The 21,182-nt window shown below is 49.5% G+C and overlaps 8 protein-coding genes across 8 annotated transcripts; 3 read left to right on the forward strand and 5 right to left on the reverse strand.

Annotated features, from left to right (window-relative positions):
• Positions 1-551: 551 nt before the first annotated feature.
• On the reverse strand, positions 552-5,831 carry GGS25DRAFT_526508 (FabD/lysophospholipase-like protein; the record flags this gene model as incomplete). Its single annotated transcript, XM_049265003.1, has 12 exons — positions 552-733; positions 792-1,187; positions 1,286-2,064; positions 2,141-2,201; positions 2,265-2,602; positions 2,673-2,780; positions 2,849-3,479; positions 3,555-3,905; positions 4,308-4,472; positions 4,609-5,082; positions 5,159-5,418; positions 5,683-5,831. 12 exons carry the CDS (start codon positions 5,829-5,831, stop codon positions 552-554), a joined length of 3,894 nt encoding a protein of 1,297 aa, XP_049112537.1.
• Positions 5,832-6,712: 881 nt separating this feature from the next.
• On the forward strand, positions 6,713-7,816 carry GGS25DRAFT_94468 (uncharacterized protein). Its single transcript, XM_049266166.1, has 2 exons — positions 6,713-6,987; positions 7,048-7,816. The coding sequence occupies exons 1-2, from the start codon at positions 6,863-6,865 to the stop codon at positions 7,541-7,543; spliced, it is 621 nt and encodes a 206-aa protein (XP_049112538.1). The 5' UTR covers positions 6,713-6,862; the 3' UTR covers positions 7,544-7,816.
• A 409-nt stretch (positions 7,817-8,225) lies between these two features.
• On the reverse strand, positions 8,226-8,540 carry GGS25DRAFT_526510 (uncharacterized protein; the record flags this gene model as incomplete). Its single annotated transcript, XM_049265004.1, has 1 exon — positions 8,226-8,540. One exon carries the CDS (start codon positions 8,538-8,540, stop codon positions 8,226-8,228), a length of 315 nt encoding a protein of 104 aa, XP_049112539.1.
• GGS25DRAFT_511451 (uncharacterized protein) lies at positions 8,259-9,793 on the reverse strand. The gene is made up of 2 exons (XM_049262720.1): positions 9,510-9,793; positions 8,259-9,434 (listed from the first exon to the last, which is right to left on the reverse strand). The coding sequence occupies exons 1-2, from the start codon at positions 9,576-9,578 to the stop codon at positions 8,667-8,669; spliced, it is 837 nt and encodes a 278-aa protein (XP_049112540.1). The 5' UTR covers positions 9,579-9,793; the 3' UTR covers positions 8,259-8,666.
• Positions 9,794-10,051: 258 nt separating this feature from the next.
• Positions 10,052-10,926, forward strand: GGS25DRAFT_526512 (uncharacterized protein; the record flags this gene model as incomplete). Its single annotated transcript, XM_049265005.1, has 2 exons — positions 10,052-10,132; positions 10,357-10,926. The coding sequence occupies 2 exons, from the start codon at positions 10,052-10,054 to the stop codon at positions 10,924-10,926; spliced, it is 651 nt and encodes a 216-aa protein (XP_049112541.1).
• A 4,168-nt stretch (positions 10,927-15,094) lies between these two features.
• GGS25DRAFT_94763 (uncharacterized protein) lies at positions 15,095-15,751 on the forward strand. The gene has a single exon (XM_049266167.1). It carries the CDS (start codon positions 15,295-15,297, stop codon positions 15,703-15,705), a length of 411 nt encoding a protein of 136 aa, XP_049112542.1. The 5' UTR covers positions 15,095-15,294; the 3' UTR covers positions 15,706-15,751.
• A 1,013-nt stretch (positions 15,752-16,764) lies between these two features.
• On the reverse strand, positions 16,765-17,908 carry GGS25DRAFT_511471 (uncharacterized protein). The gene has a single exon (XM_049262721.1). The coding sequence runs from the start codon at positions 17,559-17,561 to the stop codon at positions 17,172-17,174; it is 390 nt and encodes a 129-aa protein (XP_049112543.1). The 5' UTR covers positions 17,562-17,908; the 3' UTR covers positions 16,765-17,171.
• An 813-nt stretch (positions 17,909-18,721) lies between these two features.
• Positions 18,722-21,027, reverse strand: GGS25DRAFT_511481 (NAD(P)-binding protein). Its single transcript, XM_049262722.1, has 3 exons — positions 20,659-21,027; positions 19,943-20,591; positions 18,722-19,850 (listed from the first exon to the last, which is right to left on the reverse strand). Exons 1-3 carry the CDS (start codon positions 20,900-20,902, stop codon positions 19,277-19,279), a joined length of 1,467 nt encoding a protein of 488 aa, XP_049112544.1. The 5' UTR covers positions 20,903-21,027; the 3' UTR covers positions 18,722-19,276.
• Positions 21,028-21,182: the final 155 nt, after the last annotated feature.

The following is a 21,182-nucleotide window of genomic DNA, read 5'->3' on the forward strand; positions in this document are numbered from 1 at the left end:
GATTATTAATCTTTTACTCTATGCTAACTGGATAGCCAGGCATCTCGTTTCTTACGGCCTAGTATCTTTCATAAGTGCTGACTTTAGTGGAATGAAATACGCTGGTCGAGAAACACCATTTCCCTAATTCGGGTAGTATAAGATGAGAACCCATGTTCATCTCACCTAATCTAGAGAGACCCGCATGCATGTAAAGATGTGATTATATATCTTGTGTGTTGGGCTTGGGCGGGGGAGTCGAGCTTCACTATCTAAACTGCCTGCTTCATCGCTGATTCATGATCAGTCTCACTGTGCTCTTTACAACAGATACCTTTGATTATTGAAAATAGCGACTCAATGTCTTGAATTGAAGCGACCCTAGATATCCCCATGGACCCCCTATTTCCTATCTACCATAGTCACTATCCTACACACTCCTTGAGCCGAGTTCGAGCCCTGCCAACACCCAAGAAATACTCCAGTAGTATTTGAGACAACACTTAGATGATGTCCATAAAAACATTCTCCAGACTTACTCATTAACCCCGCCATCCCAGCGTCACATCTACTTATCCCTCTAACTCAGCCCTATAATCCCCTCCCGCCAGCGACAGCTTCCCGAGTGAATCGACGCTGGGGGCAGGACTTGGGATGGAGTCAGCGACCGATTGTTTCCGCGCCGTGATGATCCCGGACAACCCCGAGGCGCGTTTCTCGATGACGGAGGAGAACGATCTAGCCGTGGATGGGCCTACATAAAATTAGCCACCATATCCACAGCAGCAAAGCACAGAAAAGCGACAACTCACCACCCTGGAACCCCAACCCCCCACCCCCATCCTCGCGCATGATCCGTCTCGGGAACCCACTGATCGGGAGCACCGTGACCCCGCTCGGATACGGCCTCGTCCTCAAGCACAGCGAGACATTGACCTCCGCGCCCTCGGTCGCCGCGTGGATGCGCAGCGGGTCGAGGTCGAACGCGCCCTGGAGGTGCATGTCCTGGAGCACGGAGCTATTGAGGACGATCTGGCGGGGGGGCCACTTCGGAACCGGGACGCTTTCTTCTGCGTCTTGTTGTGCTGCTTCTTCGCGCACTTCGAGCAGGAAGTACGGCTCGAATTCACCGTCGAGGCGCGAGATCAGGAACCAGCCGAGGGCTTTGAGTTCCCGGGAGCAGAGGGGGAAGCGGCAGAATATGGCGCCTAGGGGAGGGAGGGGGGGGGGAGGTTGGTTAGTTGACTATTTGACGAGTACTAGGTAGGTACCTAGTTGGGTATGCATGTAGGTATGTATAACTTACCGGTACAGCTAAACCCCGACGGGCCCTGCTTCACGCCCAGGGCATCCTTCTCGAAGAAGAAGGTGCTCGCGACCAGCCTATGCGCGACCTCCACAAGCTCCTGGTGCGTCTGCCTCAGCAGCTCCGCCGCCTCCTCCTCCACCATCTCCATCTTCCCCACCTCGTCCAGCTTCGGCAGCTTCCCCAGAAACTCCGGGCACACGCGCATGTAGCGCATGCGGCGGCCGCCCGCGGCGCTGCTCGCCATGAAGCGCGCCCACGCGCGGTCGCCGAGCCGCTGATCGTTGAGCTTGTCGGTCTGGCTCGGCAGCGGGTTCGTGAACGAGACTAGCATTGGGGTTTTGGGGTCGCGGACCACGTAGCTGCCGCTCGCCGACTTGCCCCCCTGCCCCCCGGTCTCGGATGTCGGCGACGTCGCCGTGTTGTTGCTGTTGTTGTTCTGGCGCTTGTAATTTCCCGCGCCGCCGCGCCCCTGTCGGACGACGGCGCTGGAGGATAGGCCGCTGGTGGTGACGGTTTCGTTGGTGAGGGAGCGCGATGAGCGCGGGAAGCCGGAGGAGTCGTCTATCGTGCTGCGGTCGCCGACGTTGCGGCCGGCGCCGATGGAGAGGAGGAGGTCCGGCGGGCTGTCGGCGATGTCGCTCCAGATGGACTTGGCTTCGTAGTGGGCTACGACGACGGGGCAGGCGTAGCGCGGGTCGTTGTTGGCGAATTCTTGGTTAGTCTCGGCTTTGAGGAAGGGCTTGAAGAAGGGCGGGGTGGCGGATGTTGCTCGAGCGCTTTCGATCGAGCATGTTGGGTTAGTTTTATTTCTTTTCTCACCGGGGAGCTCAGGGATAGGGAAGGAGGACTTACGCTTCCCACATGCGCATCTCTTTTGCTGGCGAATCTGATCGGATAAACCTATATGGAAGTTCTAAAACTATCTGTCAGCAAGCTACACAGTAATTTCCAATTCGAATCATGTTTGTACTTTTACCAGGAAGGTCAGGGCGATTATAATTCGCAAACACGACGGCCTGCCGCTCTATTCCCATAGTCGCCGTGACAGCCACCTTGGTGGAGGTCGTAACCCGTGACCGATGCGTAGCGGCGCCGAAGAACGGCTGGTCTGACAAGTACCTCCTGAGCGCTTTGGTGAAAGGCTGGGTCTTGTATAGACTGCCGTGGTAGAGGTTTGATAAGGCGCCGAATAACGGCAGACTGGCCATCTCCCGAGGCACGAAGGCCTCTTTGCATATGTCTTTGAACTTCTCCATCGTCGCGTTGACGGTCCATTTCTTTACTCCTAGTCCGATCGCGATGATACCACCGGTACTTATTAATGAGTTCGTTAGTAGGCAGGTAGTATGAATGCATAGAAGTACCTAGGTCCCCGTGTACTTACTTGACTCCGACAATGAGGTCAAAGAAGAGTTGGATTGGCAGGTCTGGACCCAGCACATTCTCCAACTCCGTGAGGACTTGGAGTTGTATCACACCACGAACGCCGCCACTGTTATCGCCCTGTTAGTAATCTCCTACGGAATAGGAGAGGCATTTAGTTTATGAAACACAATATACCCATCAAGACATAGTACTCGAGCGCCGGCATAACGTGGCTTCGTCGTGATGACCCAGGGCGGACTGGCAATGATATCGCGAACATGCAAAGGACACCGACTGATCTCGACAGTAGTCTTCGACGTTCTCGTCCCATAAATCTGTACACAGGGGAAGCACAGGACATGACCACAGGGCAAGGCGCACTCAGGCAGTTCTCTCAAGCAGCAAAGGCACGCAGAATAGCTGACATAATTCGTCGCCGCGCCCAAGACGTTCGAGTACAGCTCATTCAAGCGTTCCTGGTGGATGAGCGCCGCGACCTGGAGCTCGCTTCTGTCGGGAAACTCCTGGCCAAGCTTGAAGTTACTAGCTTGTACCTGAGCCAGGCTGGCTCTGAGCAGATGTTCCCAGACGGATCGGAAGGCGGAGGCGTTAAAGTTCGACTCGTAGTCCCCGTTCCCGATGATCTTTCCTTGCTTGTTCTGGTGGCCTTTGGGGTTGTGGCCGGCTCTGACGTTGCAGCAGTGCCCGAGCTCGCCGCTGTACGACGAGTTGGTGAAGCTGCATGGCCAGTAGAGATCGGCGAATGTCTGTAGTGCGCCGGCGCAAGGCTTCGCGTATCGGTCGTCGAGGAGGCGGCTTGCGCTACCTATGACAGATGGTCAATAAAGAATGAATGAAAAGAGGTTGATGAGAAAGTAGGTAAGTATAGTCTTTGATCTACCTGGCAGGTTCTGACGGACAGCGTCAAGCATCACACACGACGCGATCATAGGCCCTATAGCTCTAAAGATCTGTTCCGCATCATGCACGTTCGACTTCTCCTTGATCGACAACGCCAAGTTCAATATATTGCCCTCAAAATTTCGGGAGATGGGGCTATGTCGAAGGGTTTCCTTCACGAAATCAAAGGGTGTATGGAGGTCCTTGGTGAAATGGTCGTAAGCGGCTTGGAGGTAGAACTGGAGCTTTTCCGTATTCGCCAGCATCCGTACTTGTCTTTTCCTCTGATACGAAGTCTTGCAGCGATCACTGAGGAGGTTGCAAAGCTTCCCGACTTGCTCGTTCAGCAGCACTATCACATCGATAGTTAGTATTTAATGCGCATGATCATCACAAGAAAATCAAATAAACTTCTGAGATTTGACTTGAAATCGCCAGGCAGTAGATAAGGTAAACCACCTCTCCTGAACTGGGACTGGAATAGCTTACTATATGAGCCCTTGTACGGAATGCGAATAACATTGATGGAAGCGTAATAGCATTCAAGCAGCTCCTTAGTGCTGGTTATAATCTTCCCACGTCTCCGCCATGCCCGTACCTGTTCGATGTTAACTCTATGTAGAATGAGGGATGCAGTATAGAGAAGGATGGCGGGAATGTAGTCATACTATAACCATAATTAGTATGAGTTAAGACCCCTATCGTTGCAAGAGACGAAGTCTGTAGTCTTGATCTTGCCGAGTTAGCTACATACCATATTCCTGTAAAGCCGGCTCGCGTATAATAGCATCATGGATATCGGTCATTAGCATTTGCGTAGCTTTAGTTACATCCCATTCCTTCTCGTCGACGTTGATGTCCGTAGCGTTGAACACGATTACTGCGTGGGGGAGTACTGGCTGATTAAGGGACTTATCGACTGTAGTGAGATTTGTTAGTTGTATATCTGCATTGATGTTTGAATTCAAGGCTCGCTCTTTGATGATTCAAGTCGATTCCATTGAACGAAGCTAAGTGGGCTTGAGAATATTCATTCATAGGGATGAGAGACGTACTAGAAGCTGCACCCCATCTAACTAGCTTATCAAGTACCACCGACTCAAATGCTCGAGGGTTTCTCAAGACGAAAACCACGACGTCGGAGAAGGTGTAGAGAATTCGTGGATACAAGTTGCCCACTGCGAACTCTCTCTTCTGTGTCTGGGGCGTATCCGCCCACATGATCCTTCTCGTCAAGCAAGGTCTACCAGGGCTACTGTCGTCTGGGTCTACAGCACCTGGCCCTCTCGAACATTGTCGAAGCTGCTTCGGGATGCCTTCTCCGCCACTCAGACCTTCGCAGTCAACTAAGAGCAACGGGTTGTTGCTATACAAAGTCGATGGGTCGGCGTATAAGTGGACATCACCGGTGGTGGAGATGCGATCATGACTGGACGATGTGACCGGAGCATAATAGTTATTAGAGCCGTCGCCGGCGGTGAATTCATGTCGGTCGATGAGGAGTTTAATAAGAGTGCTTTTCCCGACGCCTATGAAGCTTGGTTAAGCATGGCTTGTATTGAGTATAAGAGTAAGGGTTTAGACATGGGAATTGTTAAGTAATACCAGTTTCTCCGATGAATGTAGCTAATTGCGGGTATCGCTCAACCGTCTCATCAGTGACTGTCTCACTCATAATGGCGGCGAACCGGCCATAGTCTTGAAATAGAGGTTGGCCGGAGGCATCGCGGCCAAACCCGAACCATGTTGTATCGCGGTCTTCAAGCAATTCGGATTCGTGCTCGGCTTCTGTGCGGGTTGGCTCTAAGATCTGACGCAGCCGATGGACAACAAGCGGATCCGCTTTCTCATGCGGTTTGCCGTTCCTGTAAATCATCCATCGCGATTAGCCTACATAGCCTAGGTAGTATTCTTTTGGTATGAGTCTGTTTTCTCTTCCATTACATCTGAAATATTCCGTCATGGACGTGGATATAACACTTAAGGGGTTCCGGAGTTAATACCACTTATTACCTACTACTTACTACCTAGTAGTCAACTATGTAGCAGATATACTACCTAGGTAAACAACTAGGTACTAAGGTAGATAGATATAAGGACACTTGAACACTGAAAGTTGCTATACTGACCAACCAACTGAGCCTGGCGTGTGCAGCATCCATTTGGGCCAGCACGCGTCGCAAAAGGCCAGATTATTGCACTGGATGCAGGTAAAGGTCTTCTCGGCATTCGTTCCGCATGTCTGACAGGGTTGCGACAATCCTAGACGCCCCGACATGGTGGATGAGGGTCATCGCAAAAAAAGCTTGTGAGCCCCTTGGAGTTGTGAGCATTTAGTCGTTTCTGGTACGTAATCATAACCCAAGGAAGTTTTTTTGGTCGGGAGTCCTCGGAGCTTTCGAGAAATTCATACATACACATAAGTCTTTTCCTCGGATTCTCAAATCTGGGGGGGGTGTCACTCTCTCCTACGTGTAGGCTGGCTTACTGGGCTCTTTCCCCCCTCTCGGCAGTCAGCCGCAGAGGGGTTCAAATGTTGGCTTGCACAGAGTGTTATGTTAGGTGGTGATACGCGAATATGCATGTCTTGATCTCATCAATGATACGCAGGATATATAGCGGTAGATAGCAAGTACCTGGTAGTATTGTATTGTTACGATAACACTCCTTCTCAGTGGTTTTATTTGCTTGGCTTGCATAGCTGTTGATTGATGTCGATAGCTGTATACTGGGCAACCCCTGACCCCATATCTTAGGATCTTAGGCAGATCGGTTAGTCCAGCCAAGCTGAGCAAGCCGGTGCATGTATGTTTACTATGCAGTATGCTAGTCTGAGTACAATGTAGTGAATTGATGCTTATTTGACAGCTTCAACCATCCTAGCTGAACTTCGTTGGTACATATGTACCGATCAATCTGAGAAAATGTATGTATGTATTTTGTACCTTCGTATAAGGCAACAATTTTGCGCACAGCCAAAAAGGCAAAGATCGACAACAGCGTTCGCATCAATTGGGTGTGTTTGCCTTATACGGACATCCTAGTATCACGATGCCAAAAGTAGCCAATCACCTCTCACCCAGGAGACGAGGAGGCACCCAGGAGGCACCATGATAGTTGTCAAGTATGGAAACTTGACTGGCATGACTTCCTTAAAACACTGCAAATCAATATGAAGTTTAGAGGCAGTGCAGTTCGTCTCGTCGCTTACATGGCCCCCTACGCGACAATCTATGAGGAAGCGACGTTAAGGGGGAACGATGAAAAAGGGTATATATACGTTGGATTGGCCTCGAGATATTCGACAGGATGACTTTTCTCAATATCCAAATCACAAAATCACTAAACGACGCCAACAGCTCAAGTGCTGCACTGGTTGCCAGCATCGGGCTGTCCCCCCTCCTTGCCGCTGCTTGTGGCGTCCTTCGCGGAGCGTAAGTCACACTCTTCAAGTGTGTCGATGAACTCTATTGATACTTGTTGGTTATCCTGAGGCGCGCATACATTCTTCCGAAATCTCGTCGGCCGTTTGACGTTGCATACCTTGTGGTATTTCATCTCCTGGTGACGACCGCCATCGCCCTTGTTGCCGTCGGGGCCTCAGGTCTTAGCAAGACCACGCTGTCGCCAGCCCAGATCACATCAAATCAGTCTCTGGTAAAGGCGGACATGGTGATGCTACTCCTAGAATGGGGTTTTATTACCGCTTTAACCTTCCTCGCATCTCAGCAGGCCTATGCGAAGGCGACGAGGAAGCTTGCAAACGATAGGGGAGGGAAGACGTTGCTTCTGGCCATGGCTATCTCAATACCATTCCTAGGCATCCGAGTATTGGAAAGGTTCATCTACTTCTTTACCCAAAACCCCTATTTGAGCCTTGTGTCGGGTAGTCTTGGGTTAAAAGTTGGACTGGAAGTTGTTGAGGAGATCGTCGTGAGCTCCTCATTGATCATTGCTGGTGTCTTGACACGCAATATCCAAGAGATGTGAGCGAGGGGCGGCATATTAAGGAGTTCGAAAATAAAGATTATGGTATCGATGTGCAGAGGGTGGCTTTCAATTAATGCAGGTTTATATACACATTCAGATCTTATCGAGAAACACAACGTACTATATATCTGCTAGAAACCCAGCAAGCTCCACGTATTCCGGAGAATCATTCTGGAGCTGAGAAAAGGACTTCAAGTAGACTACGATTGCAGGATGCCCTAGGAAAGACCGAAGGCGCGCGCATGTAAGCACGTTATTAAGAGCCCGGTGCATCTTGCATCGATCTGGTGTGCCCTAATATATATATAGTATTCCACTACTGATGCGCCACATCAAGGTTGGCATATGTACATGTACCCAATTACTAGGTAGTAAAAGGGGGTGGCACGCCACTATCAGGCTTACCCGTTCAGTGGACCGGTCAGCCAACAGCCGCGATGCTGATTAAAGACATTATCGCGAATATGCCTACCCCTATACCAAAAGTGGAGGGATATGGCCGAGATGGCATATGCAGTTATCCAAGGGGGACAGTGCGGATAATGAGTATCCTGGTGCTCGTCGGTCTCGTCCACTTGAGGCATCTGAAGTGGCAATTACGACAGGAGGCCCACGCACGCTCATTCTTCATCACTACCGCTTTCGCTTGTTTTCTTTTCTTTGCTTTTTCTCCTTTTCAATTTCACCCCAACCCATCCCCACCTTCTCCCTCACCCACCCCATCAACCCCCCATACTCCCTTCCCACCTCCCCCCCACACAGCCCGCACCGTCCGTTCCGGCCACCCCCGAATCCACCAAATATCTTTCACATACTTCAGCGTGACAACCCAGTGCGCAAGCAGCACCAGACTCAGCGGCTCTCTCTCGCGCGCACACTCTCGTTGAACGCGGGGGTTTACCATCGCGAGCCACATGCAGGCCGGATTATACACGCCGTTCGTGCCGGCCACGCGCCTGAGAGTGTGATCTCGAGTTTTGAGCGCCGCGTCGATCATTGCTTTTTTTTTTCTTTTTTTTTTCGTTTCTAGCTCTGCATTCTCGCACCTCTCATGTAACTACCTGCAGCTCATCCCCGCCCTCATAAATCCTGTCCAGCACTCCATCAACAGCCGGCTCCGCCTCTAGCCACGCGCTTTCACCGCCCATTGTCGCCACGATGGACTGCCCGCAGCTGGGGGGGTCGTGGCATGAGACAGAACCAGAAGCCTAGGGTCTTGGCGGCCGAAGTGTAAGATCGCGATGGTCCCGCGGTACAGCGCCATGATCTGCGCCAAGAGATCGATGGTGTCGAGGGTCATGCCGGCGTGCAGCATTGCGAAGGCGCAGACGGCGAGGAGACCCGAGGCAGCGATGGCGGGCTTGCAGGTGGTGGTGTTTATGGAGCTGATTATCGCGCCTACATGTAGGGTCTCGAGGGCGGATGTTTTGTGGGACAGTGCTGTGATTAGGTGCGGAGAGCGGTTTTGATTTTGGAGGGAAGGGGGGCGTGAGCTGGTGGTGGTAGTGAGAGATGCGAGGTGGAGTGCGGAGACGGATAGCATGGCGTGGTAGACGTAGGGGTACGAGGAGGAGTACTGGATGATGGCGTCGTGGAAGCATGGTAGGATGCCTACTTGGACCGCTGACGAGGCGAAAGCGGATGAGACCTCTGAAGTGTAATGAGATATAAGTTCCAACGTAGCTAAGTCCAAGGTTGAGGGCGTGGTGTATAACGGAGAAAATGTTGAGTTCATAGACGACTGGGCAAGGGTCATAGAAGTAGCCGGTGAGATTGGCTGTTTGGTATGAGACTCGTTGTCAAAAGGATTATATGATAACATGAGATGCCTGTAAGTACAGACTTGGTCTTTCTTTCTACATCTCATACATGAGGGTTGTTCTTGGCCACACTACTTATCGATTCAGAGGTGCTCTATGTGCCTAGGTATCTAGGTTGGTAGGTTCTGATGCGAAGTTTCACGAACCTTGACTCGCTTTGATTTGCATTGCAAACAGCCATGGTGTGAACTGCTGTGAGCCTTTCTACATGGCATCCCTTATCCATGCCATTGAAATAAAGCAATTCGGAGATACACACCTTATAGTAATATGGCTGCCTAGACATCATACCTATGACAATAAACCGTAGGAACGTTCAGTCGATCACGACCGATTAAGCCAATATACTAGGTAGGTACTAAGCAGTATGAACCCTTTTCCGTTTGCCCCTTTTCAATTCTAGACTCCAGATGTCCGATTGACCATCCAGTTGTTAACTTCATGAACATTCAAGAACCTACCTAAGGTTAGGCATGTATATCTACCTATGTATGAGACTGTCACTAGTACATATTTACGAGGTATGCATGTCTCTCCCGTGCAGCTGCAAGAACCCGCCGAACGGAGGCATTTATGTACTTTTACTAGCAAAGTAGATACAAATTGTACTTTGGATTTATGTCCCCTCCTTGCAGCAACATGCAGTATTTTATGTGATATATGATATCTTGGGGCAATGAGAAAACAGATGTCCGAGGCAACCAACGTCTGGTGGCGCACGCCTTTGTCTAACCACAGCCTCGAAGCTCATTCGTTCAATTTTGCTCAAGTGAGTCCTACATCATACATATTACGAGTACATTTATATACGTATTTCCCCTCTTTGTGAGCCGACCGGAGCAACCTCAACCTAACCCCCAACCCGCCCATTTTCTCAGATGCAAATGTATACTGTCAACTAGCAAATAGCCACACTTGTCATCCCCATTTACCTGCCTAATCTGAATAATATTCATGGAAGAGATGGGGAGAAGAAAACAAAAACATTCGAAGTTTGATCCTGTGAACTGGGATGACGACGACAAATCCAGTTCCACAGTCGCGGGCGATGAAAAGTTCATACCAACACCCAGCGAAAGCACCCAGGACGATGTCGTCGGCCTCGACAACGACACCTACCACTGCTCTCCGTATGAAAGCAGCAGCTTCCTCAGCGACGTCGTGCCGTGGCCGGGCCACACCTTCGTCATCCGGGACCTGGACTCCCACAGGATGATCACGATCGTGGACGGCGTGGTGCGGCTAAAATTTAACATAGGCGGCCAGGGCGGGTACTACTGGCAGTGTGTCGAGAAGAACGGGTGGCTCGGGTTCCGCGACCCGGTGCACGGGATGTACCTGGGGCATAACGGGCAGGGCAGGTTCATCGCCGAGGTGAAGCACCACCGCAGCTACGAGCAGTTCTGCGTGCGGAAGCATCCGAAGCAGGGCTACATCCTGCTGACGCATAACTCTCGGCTGGGAGGATGCGAGATGAAGAAAATGGCCGTCGCGGAAGATGGCGACAGACTGGTCGAGACGACAGCCGAAGGGGCTGTTTGGGGATTCGAGAGGACTACATAGGGGCTAGGTATCAGGTATTACTAGTTAGTACATTTGCCTGGATGGGTAACATTTTGCTGGATAGTTCAGTCTGACCTCCTACCTGACCCTGGAACAGATATCTGTTAGCAAAAGGGGTACTCTTGACATGTTGGACTGGTTTACCATCTACGCTCTTCTTTCTCAGCTCCATTATTGTAGAGTGAAAGCTTGTAATAGAGGTTGTTGATATGGCATTCTAACCACTAGTGAGCTGAAATGATGTATTTTAGGGTCGGAGAACAAGGTCGCTATAGGAGATGCCGACCCCCCCATAAGCTCCTTATCACTTCCAGCCTAACTAGGTCACCATATCAAACACAAAGAACAAGGTCCGAAAGAGCGTGATTGTATATTCAAAGTGAGTGGTGAGTTTCTAAGTCTAGTCTGTGTTTTGAGTACATACATCCATCTCCTTTAAGGTCGCATGGCCACTTGACAATCCACTCCACACCAACTCACTGATAACGCCTGGGCTGGCTGCCTGCCTCTCACGTTCATCCTCATGCCGTGTCCGGCCATTTTTCGAACCCATAAAGTTATGAGATTCCTGTATCCAGGCCCTAACATCTCTCTAGGATACCCCACATCGTTCTACCACTCCAGTGGAACGGAACCCCAACCTATTGCTAACCTCGGAAGGTCACGGATGGCCTTTAGATCACAGCAAAATTGCAGGCACGCAGCATCTCGATTCATGTAGGCGACATCCCTTGGAAGACCGCGTTGCGCTCGTCGTCGGCGAACGATATTCGGGAACACATGGAATTCAGCGTTGGTAAGCCGATACCCATACTGAAGACGTAGCTCCGACAGACAAAACATCTTGTCCCAGAGTTACTAGGTAGGTGCCTAGGTGTATCTACCCAATTGACAATGGGTGAATAGGCGGCATGGAACAATATTGTCGCTAAGCCATTCCAAAAGACATTGCCTTTCCTCGCCGACATACTCTTCCCCCATCTTTTCATCGGAAATAATCTTTCCATGAAACTCAGATATGTGGTAGCTTCTGCTTGAATTAGAGAACTACCTACCAAGGAGAGGACGACCCAGTAACTCCGAAGCTACATATAGGGAACCTTCTGTCGGACACAGGCTAGGTAGTAGAGGGGTTAAGGTGCCTATGAACAAAGTTATCAGGTTTTGCCGTCAAACTCGCGCGAACGCAGGATTCTCAACATGTAACCACACTAGGTACTCGTTTGCACGTCTCGTAGGCGTGAGCCAACATGAACGAGTCAATGAATCGCATGACTTGCATATGGTTCTAGCAAAAGTCCAGAGTGTAAACAAACAACATCTCTCTTGCAAAGGATCTTCCAAGTTTCTTCGAACCAGTAGGTTCGGTATTATCTACCCAACCGCACAGGTATGTTCATAGGTGATATCTCGTGATGGATGTGCGGCAGTGAGCCTACCTGTGCCACCACGATCAAGGGGCCGTGGTCGTAGGCGAGAGGCCAGCGCGTTAGTGCTTGACGAACATCTGTAAACAGAAAAGAAGAACACGGCATTCGAGAGACAACAAGCGACGTCGCATCCGAGCTCTCCGTATATTATAGCCTACATCCCAAGACATGATCGGCGATGCGCGCAAGTCGATGGCCTTATCGCCTCAAGTATTCGGTTAGCAGCTACTACGGCTTGGTAGGTGTATACATACCAAGCCATAATGATCTGCAGGTGCCAATCCCGAAAACACGTGGACCACCCTTTAATGAGAACCTTGAAGATATCAATAGTCTCCTAGATGGAGGAAACCCAAGGCATCTTGGCCCATCGATATCATCTCGTTCTAGCTGCGCGGTAGTTGAGTCGACGAGATATTGAATTTCCAAGTCTCTCTTGGCTTGCTCCGGGTGAGATGCAGGTATATGTAAGTGCTAGGTAGGTGATGATACGCTCTGACCATCATTGGGCTGCGTATTTAGTTTTCTCTTTCACGGATAGATAGGGCTTTCTCTCTTTCAATGATTCCTATGGCGTCGCGGCAAAAGGGCGGCAGTTGACGAGATAGTTCGCTGATCTACAGTTGGTGAACTGAAAGGGGAAAATACCCGCAGATATTTAGTTCGCGGACGGCACTTGGTAAATAGTAGAGTTGGTACCTACATGCGTATTAGTAGCGCGCAGCACATGCAGCCTGCACGAAAGCCTAGGTAGTTAATAACTAATCTTTATCATGGATTGCAAGCATTGATGAATGAGAATGATGTATGATGTAACTCCAGAGATAAGTGAGACCCAGATAAAATATCTCAGGTCTTGGATTTAGGTGTGATACAGATTCTTCAACGAACATTGTTTCAGTCTAGCCACACGATGGTTCACTTCGAGATACCATTTCGCGTCATAGTCCATATTTAATTGCCTATCAGTTGTATCATCCGTTGTCGCATAGGGCTGAGTAAATCTATTCCAAGAACCCCCCCCCCCCCAGCTCATAAATCAAGTACCGAAGTGCTGGACGGTCTTGCTGTAGATGCTAGTTAGGTGACCTTGATGTCCTCAAAAGATGAGAAAATCTGGTTTCCAATAAATGAATCTATGGGTCCAGGTAGTATGGATATGTCTTTAGTCACCCAACTATTTTTCCAATGGTCTTGTTTGTTTACAACGGTGGCGACGACAAGAAGAAAAATGAGGTGGTTGTTCATTCAGTGACGACAATTCAGTGTTGTATGATGTTTCCATGGGTACATTGAAAGCCATGATTGTAATTATAGAAACATGAGATCAAAGCCACATTTATCAGGTCCATGCCTACCTATATCCTGATAATTTTATTATTTTCGCCATTGTTATGATGTCGAATCCCCAGTTTATGTGCCAACGCAGCCAAGTAAAAAAAAAAAAAAAAAAAAAAAAAGGAAAATTCAAAAGTCAACAACCCTGATTATCTTTGTTGAATTAGCAGCAAATGAACGACGGTGAGAGGCTCAAGAAGCTAAAAACAACCACCAATGACCAAAAACCGATCGGCGATGATAGACAAGTCGATCATGTCATAGCCCCGGGCCCCTTGGATTTCCCGCCCACTTCTATCACCAATCCATCGCAAGCGCCTGAAAACGTGGTTGCGCGGTGGATCGGATGCCGTTTGATGAGCAATTCACCGCACGGCGCACGCCAAACCAGCACCAAGAAAAATTGGAAGCCGAAAACGAAAAAGAAGAAGAGGAAAAAAAAAAGTAGTTAGTTAACCGAGAAGCGCTCAATGAGGCCGCCACACACACCCCCGGCCAGGCCAAGCCAAACTTAACGGGCGGAGCGGACTACACTACACTACATCACAACAAGTCTACATGATGTTGTAGTGTACCTACATACAGAGTGGATTCCTCCTTCACATCCATGATGTCTGATATCCAACTGTAGGGTCTAGTTAAGCTCATTTGGCAGACGATCTGCCTCTACCCCTGACGCAACCAGTCGCAAGATAGCTAGATAGCACAGGCTTGCAGGAGTTGGCAGCGGCATTAGCTAGAGAACAGCTCGTTAGTTAGTCTGTATGTTGCGGCTCATTAGCCCGGACAAAACAGTCCACATCGCCCGCGAGCCATTGCTCATAACCTTATATCCAGCTATCTCTATACATATCTAGCATTATGTAGGTGTGTAGCCATATGGATGCTATGATGGCGTAGTGACCCAGTAGTGTACAACAACGCAAAGCTAGTGATGTAGGCGATCATGATTGATGTGTTTTTTGGTCCGAAGATTAAGTAGGTATTCTTATGCCAACGTACCTACATAGCTGGCAAGCAGACAGCTAGCTAGCTAGAGATTGGTATCCAGAAAGCAAGCCCTGCTCGATCCCGGCCAAAAAAACATCCTATCTCCCAGTTGCTGTCTTTCACCACCCCAACCACCAACCCACGACTCGGTGAGGGTTCATGGGCGATCGCAATATTCGCCAAGGGTTACCCTTCGCCCAAGTCTATGTAGATCCTCAACAGAGGTATATATTGGCCATCTCGTAGCCCTTTTCTAGCCCGTGTCTACTTTTTTGTTTATCGTTTGCCATTGTGTATCGCATCTCTCTTCCAGACTATATTCCATTCGCTCAATACCCCCTTTCATCTCATTCTACTGCATCCATAGAAAAACAGCCCGAGGTAAGTTCCACGATAAACACCGGGTTATGAATGCCCTTTTCCTCACCCTCTTCTTTTTCTTATTTTCCGGGGAATGTGTTCACTGACGTGCTCATAACCGTAGCCGTTTAATAATACCACCGGACAGCCAAGTCTTCCGTCATCACATATCAGCCAGCCATATAGAACCAGAGTTTTTTCTTTATAGATCTCCACAGAAACAAAGATATTCCAAAACAAATCAGTCACCATGAAGACCTTCAGCGCCGCCACTCTCCTCCTGGCCGCGGCCAGCTCCTACGTGTCCGCCACGCCCCTCAACTTCACAGCCCGCTCCTTCGAGAGCCAGAGCCTGAACTCCAGCGCCCTGCTCCTCCCGAGACAGGCCAACGCCACCGCCTTGACGCTCCCCAGACAGGCGAACGGAACCGAGAGCGCTGTCGTGCTCCCCAGACAGTTGAACGGGACCGACGACGCGTTGACGCTCCCCAGACAGGCGAACGGAACCGAGAGCGCTGTCGTGCTCCCCAGACAGTTGAACGGGACCGACGACGCGTTGACGCTCCCCAGACAGCTGAACAGCACCGGCATCCTGCGCGTCCGAAGCGTTGCCCTCAACCAGACCGAGCTGAACGTCGCTCGCTCCTTCGGTAAGTGCTAACTAAGCCAGCTTTCCCTAGCTGATGTAACCTACCTCACCGTGAGGAAAACCAAAGAAAAAAAAAATTGTAATCTAACCAGACGACACAGACATCACCAACGCGACCAAGACCGCGAACGAGACCGAGGCCCTTGCTGCTGGTATGTGTTACCCCCTCCCAAGTCAGAGCTTGAAAAAAAAAAAAGGTTCCCATTACTAACGTCGCCGTCAGTCATCCCCCGCAGCAACTTCCGCCGCTTCCTGAACGGAACCTCCATCTAAGGAGTTGAGTTGAGCCGGGTCGGGTCAGCCGTTGAGGCTGGAACGTGACACAAGATGCTATTTATTTCATCCCGCCAATGAACAGTGAACGGGACACACTTAGGGAGCGGGCGAAGGAAGGAAGGGGACGGAGGCCGCCGGGCTAGCGGCGTAATGAGAGACTTTGAACTGGTGTTCAGGGTGTAATAACATGTCTGGACTTCCGGGCTTGGGGGTCTAGATATGTAGATATATACTAGGTATATATAACTAATGAGGTCTTGCGGAGAGCTGCGGCTGTCCCAAGACGTATAAAATGCCCGATATCACAAACGACAACGTTGATTTGGTCTGACTTGTGTTCTGCTATTGCGAATGAGATGAGTGAGCGTATCAATGCCATGCCGTCTTGGCATCTTGCGGCTCTCTTTCGTGTCTTACCTGAGCCTGAAGGATCAATAAGCTTTTGCCTCGTAGCAGTAGGAACGATGCAAAGGTAAAGACCGTTAGATGTGCCGTTGTTAATCTAGAATCAGATTAAATAATACCTACCTATTAATCTAAAGAAGGATTGTAGCACCGCCGGGTACCTGCGTATGGTAAGAAACCTACCCAATCGGGGTATATTTCCACCCTCCTACTCGTCGTTATAGTTACACTGCTCTAAGACCTACATGCCCGATCTCTTCCGCCTATCTACCAGATACACGAACATGTCATTTAACGTCATGTCTGGTTCGGCTATTAGGCAATGTAATGCAATGAGCCGTTATGTTGCGGAACAGGCTATATTCCTTGTACCTATCGACAAGAGTCAATGTCTCAATCACACAACGTGGCACAGCAATTGAATGAATAAAATGCGTTATGTAGTTTGGGTTGTGAAGAACGTTAAAGTATTCCCTTGTTGTCGTAAAAGTAGAATATGTACAGCTGAAGGAGTCGTATCAAAACGCCCGTATTCCAAAAGTTTCTGCATCAATTGGACTGGTAATGATACCGCCATGCTTGGTAATACACAAAAACAAGAAGCGCCCAAATAATGACTGTCGTGAGGACCCCCGAGGGCCGGTCGGGAGTGCTGCTATAGCATCTCCCATTAAATTGGTATATCCAAAAAAGAAGCAATTTTCATGGTAGTTCCGAATTGAACTTCTAGAGCACCGCCCCAGTATTTACTCTATCATTCTCCCTCGTGGGGAGCTAGCTAGTGAGAGATCAGACTCTCACCGCACTTCCGCCACGTCAACTTCGCTTGGCCTCCAATCCTGCGCACTGCTCTTTGTCGAGGAGCCAAATCCAGGCATTGACGAGAACCTGTGTAGTCGCTTCTTTTGCGTTTGCGCCTGGGTTGGTGGCTCTGTGAAGCGCCTGTTAGGTTCCTCAATAATAGCGCTGTGGCGTCTGGTGCTCTCCTCATTTGTTGGCGAGTACGCATTGGTGGAGGAGCTGTTGGTAGATGAGCCCGTGTTGTTTGGTGTCTGATAGATGTATTCGCCATCAACGTAGACTGCATTGCTGATGAACGCAGATCGGCGGTGACGGTTACGCGTGTACCTCTGCTCAAGTCGAAATAGCTCGATCTTGGCTTGGATCTTCTGGATAAAGCTCGGCATGGTGACTGAAACTCAATTTCCGATTCTTAGCTTCGATTCCTGATTCGTTCGTTTTGAAGCAATCCGTCGATGAATATATAATTCCAATTATTACTATGTATGTCCCGGATGAGTTTGGTGATTAGTCAAACAGGCTAATCGTCCTCGGTCGTAATGTCGTATCTAGGGTTTCCAATGAATGTATTTTCAAATGCCACGGATGTTTCCCGTCAAGTCAAGAATGGCACGTATTTATTATGGTAGCGATCGATTGGTCTCTTCTGTTTAATGGAAGAGAGCACTATGTTGTGTAAACGAATGAAAGGGAACAGTCCTGTGTTCTCCAATTATTATGTATTCGTAGGATGCCTAGCAAAAAATAGCAATTGGAGGCCGGGTTGGGAAGAGATTTGAAGAAGTGAGTAAATAGAAGAAGTTTTATGGACAAGGGGGGGGGACAAGGACGATTTACATAGGTATTTCTAGAAAAGAGAAGATGAGGAAGGGAAGATTAGAACGAAAAGACCCAAGCTCCCTCTACTCTCCAGGCCATAAGATTAGTTAAGCCCACTTAATAACAGGCATAACAGGCTCTAACCACTCTAGTACTTTTTAGCCCATCTGACCCCCTAACTAACGCATTCAGCTCTAAGCCCGATTAGATCCACTAGAAAGGGTATCAAGTAGCATTACAGGGCAGGATGGGGCAAGACAGGGCAAGACAGGGCAAGAAAGAAGCACTATGAAGCACGAAGCTGTGTGGATGGTCGGGATAATATGGAGAATGCTGGGGTACGCTTGCAAGAATAGAGTCTTAGCGTTGGGCTTGAGCCGATACTGTCTTAGCCGCATGCACATTCCCTGATTCAACTGATAACCCCCATGTCTAATATGCGTCTAATATGCATAAGGCTTTACAGACTTTACCCGTTAAGACAGAACTTTGTAAAAGCGGCTGCATTAGTTACGTCTACCAATGCAGGGGCAACCCACGTTTCAGGCACGAAAGAATGCACACCATTCCAAGCAAGTGCTATCTTAGCAGTTAATAGTAAGTCGTAAGATGGCGTCTTTGATTGATTTTATTGGCTTTAACCGTTTAAGCCTTTATGGTAAGCAAATAGAAAACTTCGCGAACATTTAACATCGAACATTGGAGATTGGTCACATCAACCACCAGTAAAGAATCCGCGGGGTTTATTTATAATTGATAGGCTATCATTCATCAAAAGTGGTTCGCACCTATGAGACATGATAAATCTACTTTTTATTTGCTATTCAATGTTCGATTAGTCAATGAAATAAAATCAAAAGAAGGGGGGTTACGATAGCCAAGAATAACACGAGGAACTCGGGCCCGATATCTTGATGAACTCAACTACAAACACGAAGTACGGCATAGTATACTTTCATCGATTATCCCGATTTATATAACTACAACTTGCCTACGCATAAATCAGTATCAGCCAATACGGAAATAGGACCGGATTTGACCGCAAGCAGTGCCACCTACGCACAGATGGGGATTCTTATTCTGGTAGACGGTCATAGCTCATCAATTCTCATTTCAGGTGGAATGATTAAATGATTAGAAAGGGTGCCGATACGCACTCAGCATCCATGGATACCATACACGCTACGGAGTATTATCAGAGAGCTATGCGTACTACTGGGACACGATCAGCATTGATCTTTCTTGATCCGCGTCTCAGCTCAAGACAGAATTAGAGTCAGAATTAGCTGCCTGCTACCGCCCAGAGCTTCTGAATCTGTTCCGCAAGCGAGATCGACGTCGTGTACGCCTTTCTAATCTTATCATCATCCACATGCTCCCTATTCCACTCCAAAATCTCCAACGTCATCCCCTCAAGCGTCGTGAGGACACCGGAGTATCCTAATCCGCCCTGCGAGACCGGTTTCCTAGCCTCCTTATCATCCGCAATCAAATGTGTGCATATTGAAAAAATCCCAGGTTTGAGGTGTTTGATGTCACCCGTCAGCTCGGGCAGAAATCTCCGTAAGATTGGATGCTTGTAAAGCAGTTCGGCGTAGATCTCGACCACGTGGGAAAGTAGGAGCATGAAGACCGGCGGGACTCTTATGATATTAAAAGAGTGAATCGACAAGGTCGCGATCGCTGAATATAGATCATTATAGGTAATCGGTGGGTTCGGGTCCGTCACGACAAATGGTCGACCCGCGTACCTGGTGCTCTCGGGCCCTGGGAACGCTAGCACGGCCTCGTGTTGTAAATGCGCAATCGCCACATTAGCGCCATGTACGAAGCTCTGGGCAATATGCTGAACCCAGCTATATTATTATTGAATAATAACTTTTGGTAAATATTATGTGCCTTGACCTAGAAATAAATAGGGTTCGGGAGCATTAGCGTACAAACTCACCTTGGCAGGATTCTTCTGCTCAGAGGGTCGCCGACTGTGTTATCTGTCGGGTTCCCATAGACGCCATTTGCGGGACGGATGCAGCCCGTACGAAAGCTCGGGCTGCTTGCACCGCAGACCAGCCTCTCCGCCACCGCTTTCGTAGCAGGGTAATTGGCAAAATACCCCTCGCGCCTCCTTAGCGGCTCATCGAAATCCACAGTGTCCAAGATCTGCCAGTAGTGCCGTGGTTCACGGGCCCAAGGCACGACGAAGGGCTCAACAGGCCGAATGCAGATGGACCCGGACGATGTGGAGCTGAAGATATCCGCGCCAGCGCGGCGTGCAGCGTCCAGAACATTCCGCGTGCCTCGCACATTAACGGCTTCCGGGAACGCGTGCTGGAACCCAGACCGCTCGGAAGCTAGGATGACAGCCGCGGTGTGGAACACCGTTAGCGGGAGCTGCGCGACAGCCGCAGGCCAAGGACGCGTAAAAGCGGCGTCGACAGACTCCACCGACGTGATGTCGGCCTGCACGAACTCGATTTCGGTCGCCGGCCCCGTGCGCATGTCGTTCCGCTCCGTTTTCCGGATGTCGACAATGCGGATACTCTCCGGGGGGCTGCCCCTAGCCAATAGCTGGAGGACGATATAGCCGCCCACGAGACCTAAGTTTAACGCTTCAAGTTTAGACGGATGCGAATCAGGCACTAAAAGCCGGGAAGATCCACTCACCCGAACCGCCCGTCACAATGTAGCGACGGTCTAGCTTTGGCGGGAGCTTATCCGTGTAGTCGATTGGCTCGTCTTTTAACTTTTGGTACATTTCTTTGAGCTGATCTGGCGTCCAGCGTGGACCCGAACGCTTCCGCACCTCGTCCGGTGTTCGACTAAGTAGTTGGTTCACTCGGAACAGGTAGACTATTAGAATCGCTAAAGCGCTCCATAGGAGTTTGGATACCCACTCAGCGCCGAACATGACGGTGCTGGCGCGTGACAGGATGCCAGGGCTAATGTGCAAAGATTGAGCAAGCAGTGTTGAATTGTGCACCCGCTAACACTGAAGTCCAACTTGTCACCGAACGAGCAGGCGAGTTATTAATTTTGGAGTCTACGAGAAAGAAATAATACAATTAAGCGAATAAGTATTAAATAACCGAGGTTAGTTATATGCTAAGCTAATGTGAGTCTTGAATGACTGAGCACCAACAGTCCAACACCTGCATTAATCCTCACATCCCTTGCCTCCTAACCTCCCA

The sequence above is a fragment of the Hypoxylon fragiforme genome, assembly GCF_022984875.1.
Source record: "Hypoxylon fragiforme strain CBS 206.31 chromosome Unknown GGS25scaffold_10, whole genome shotgun sequence".
NCBI classification, from domain to species: Eukaryota; Fungi; Ascomycota; class Sordariomycetes; order Xylariales; family Hypoxylaceae; genus Hypoxylon; species Hypoxylon fragiforme.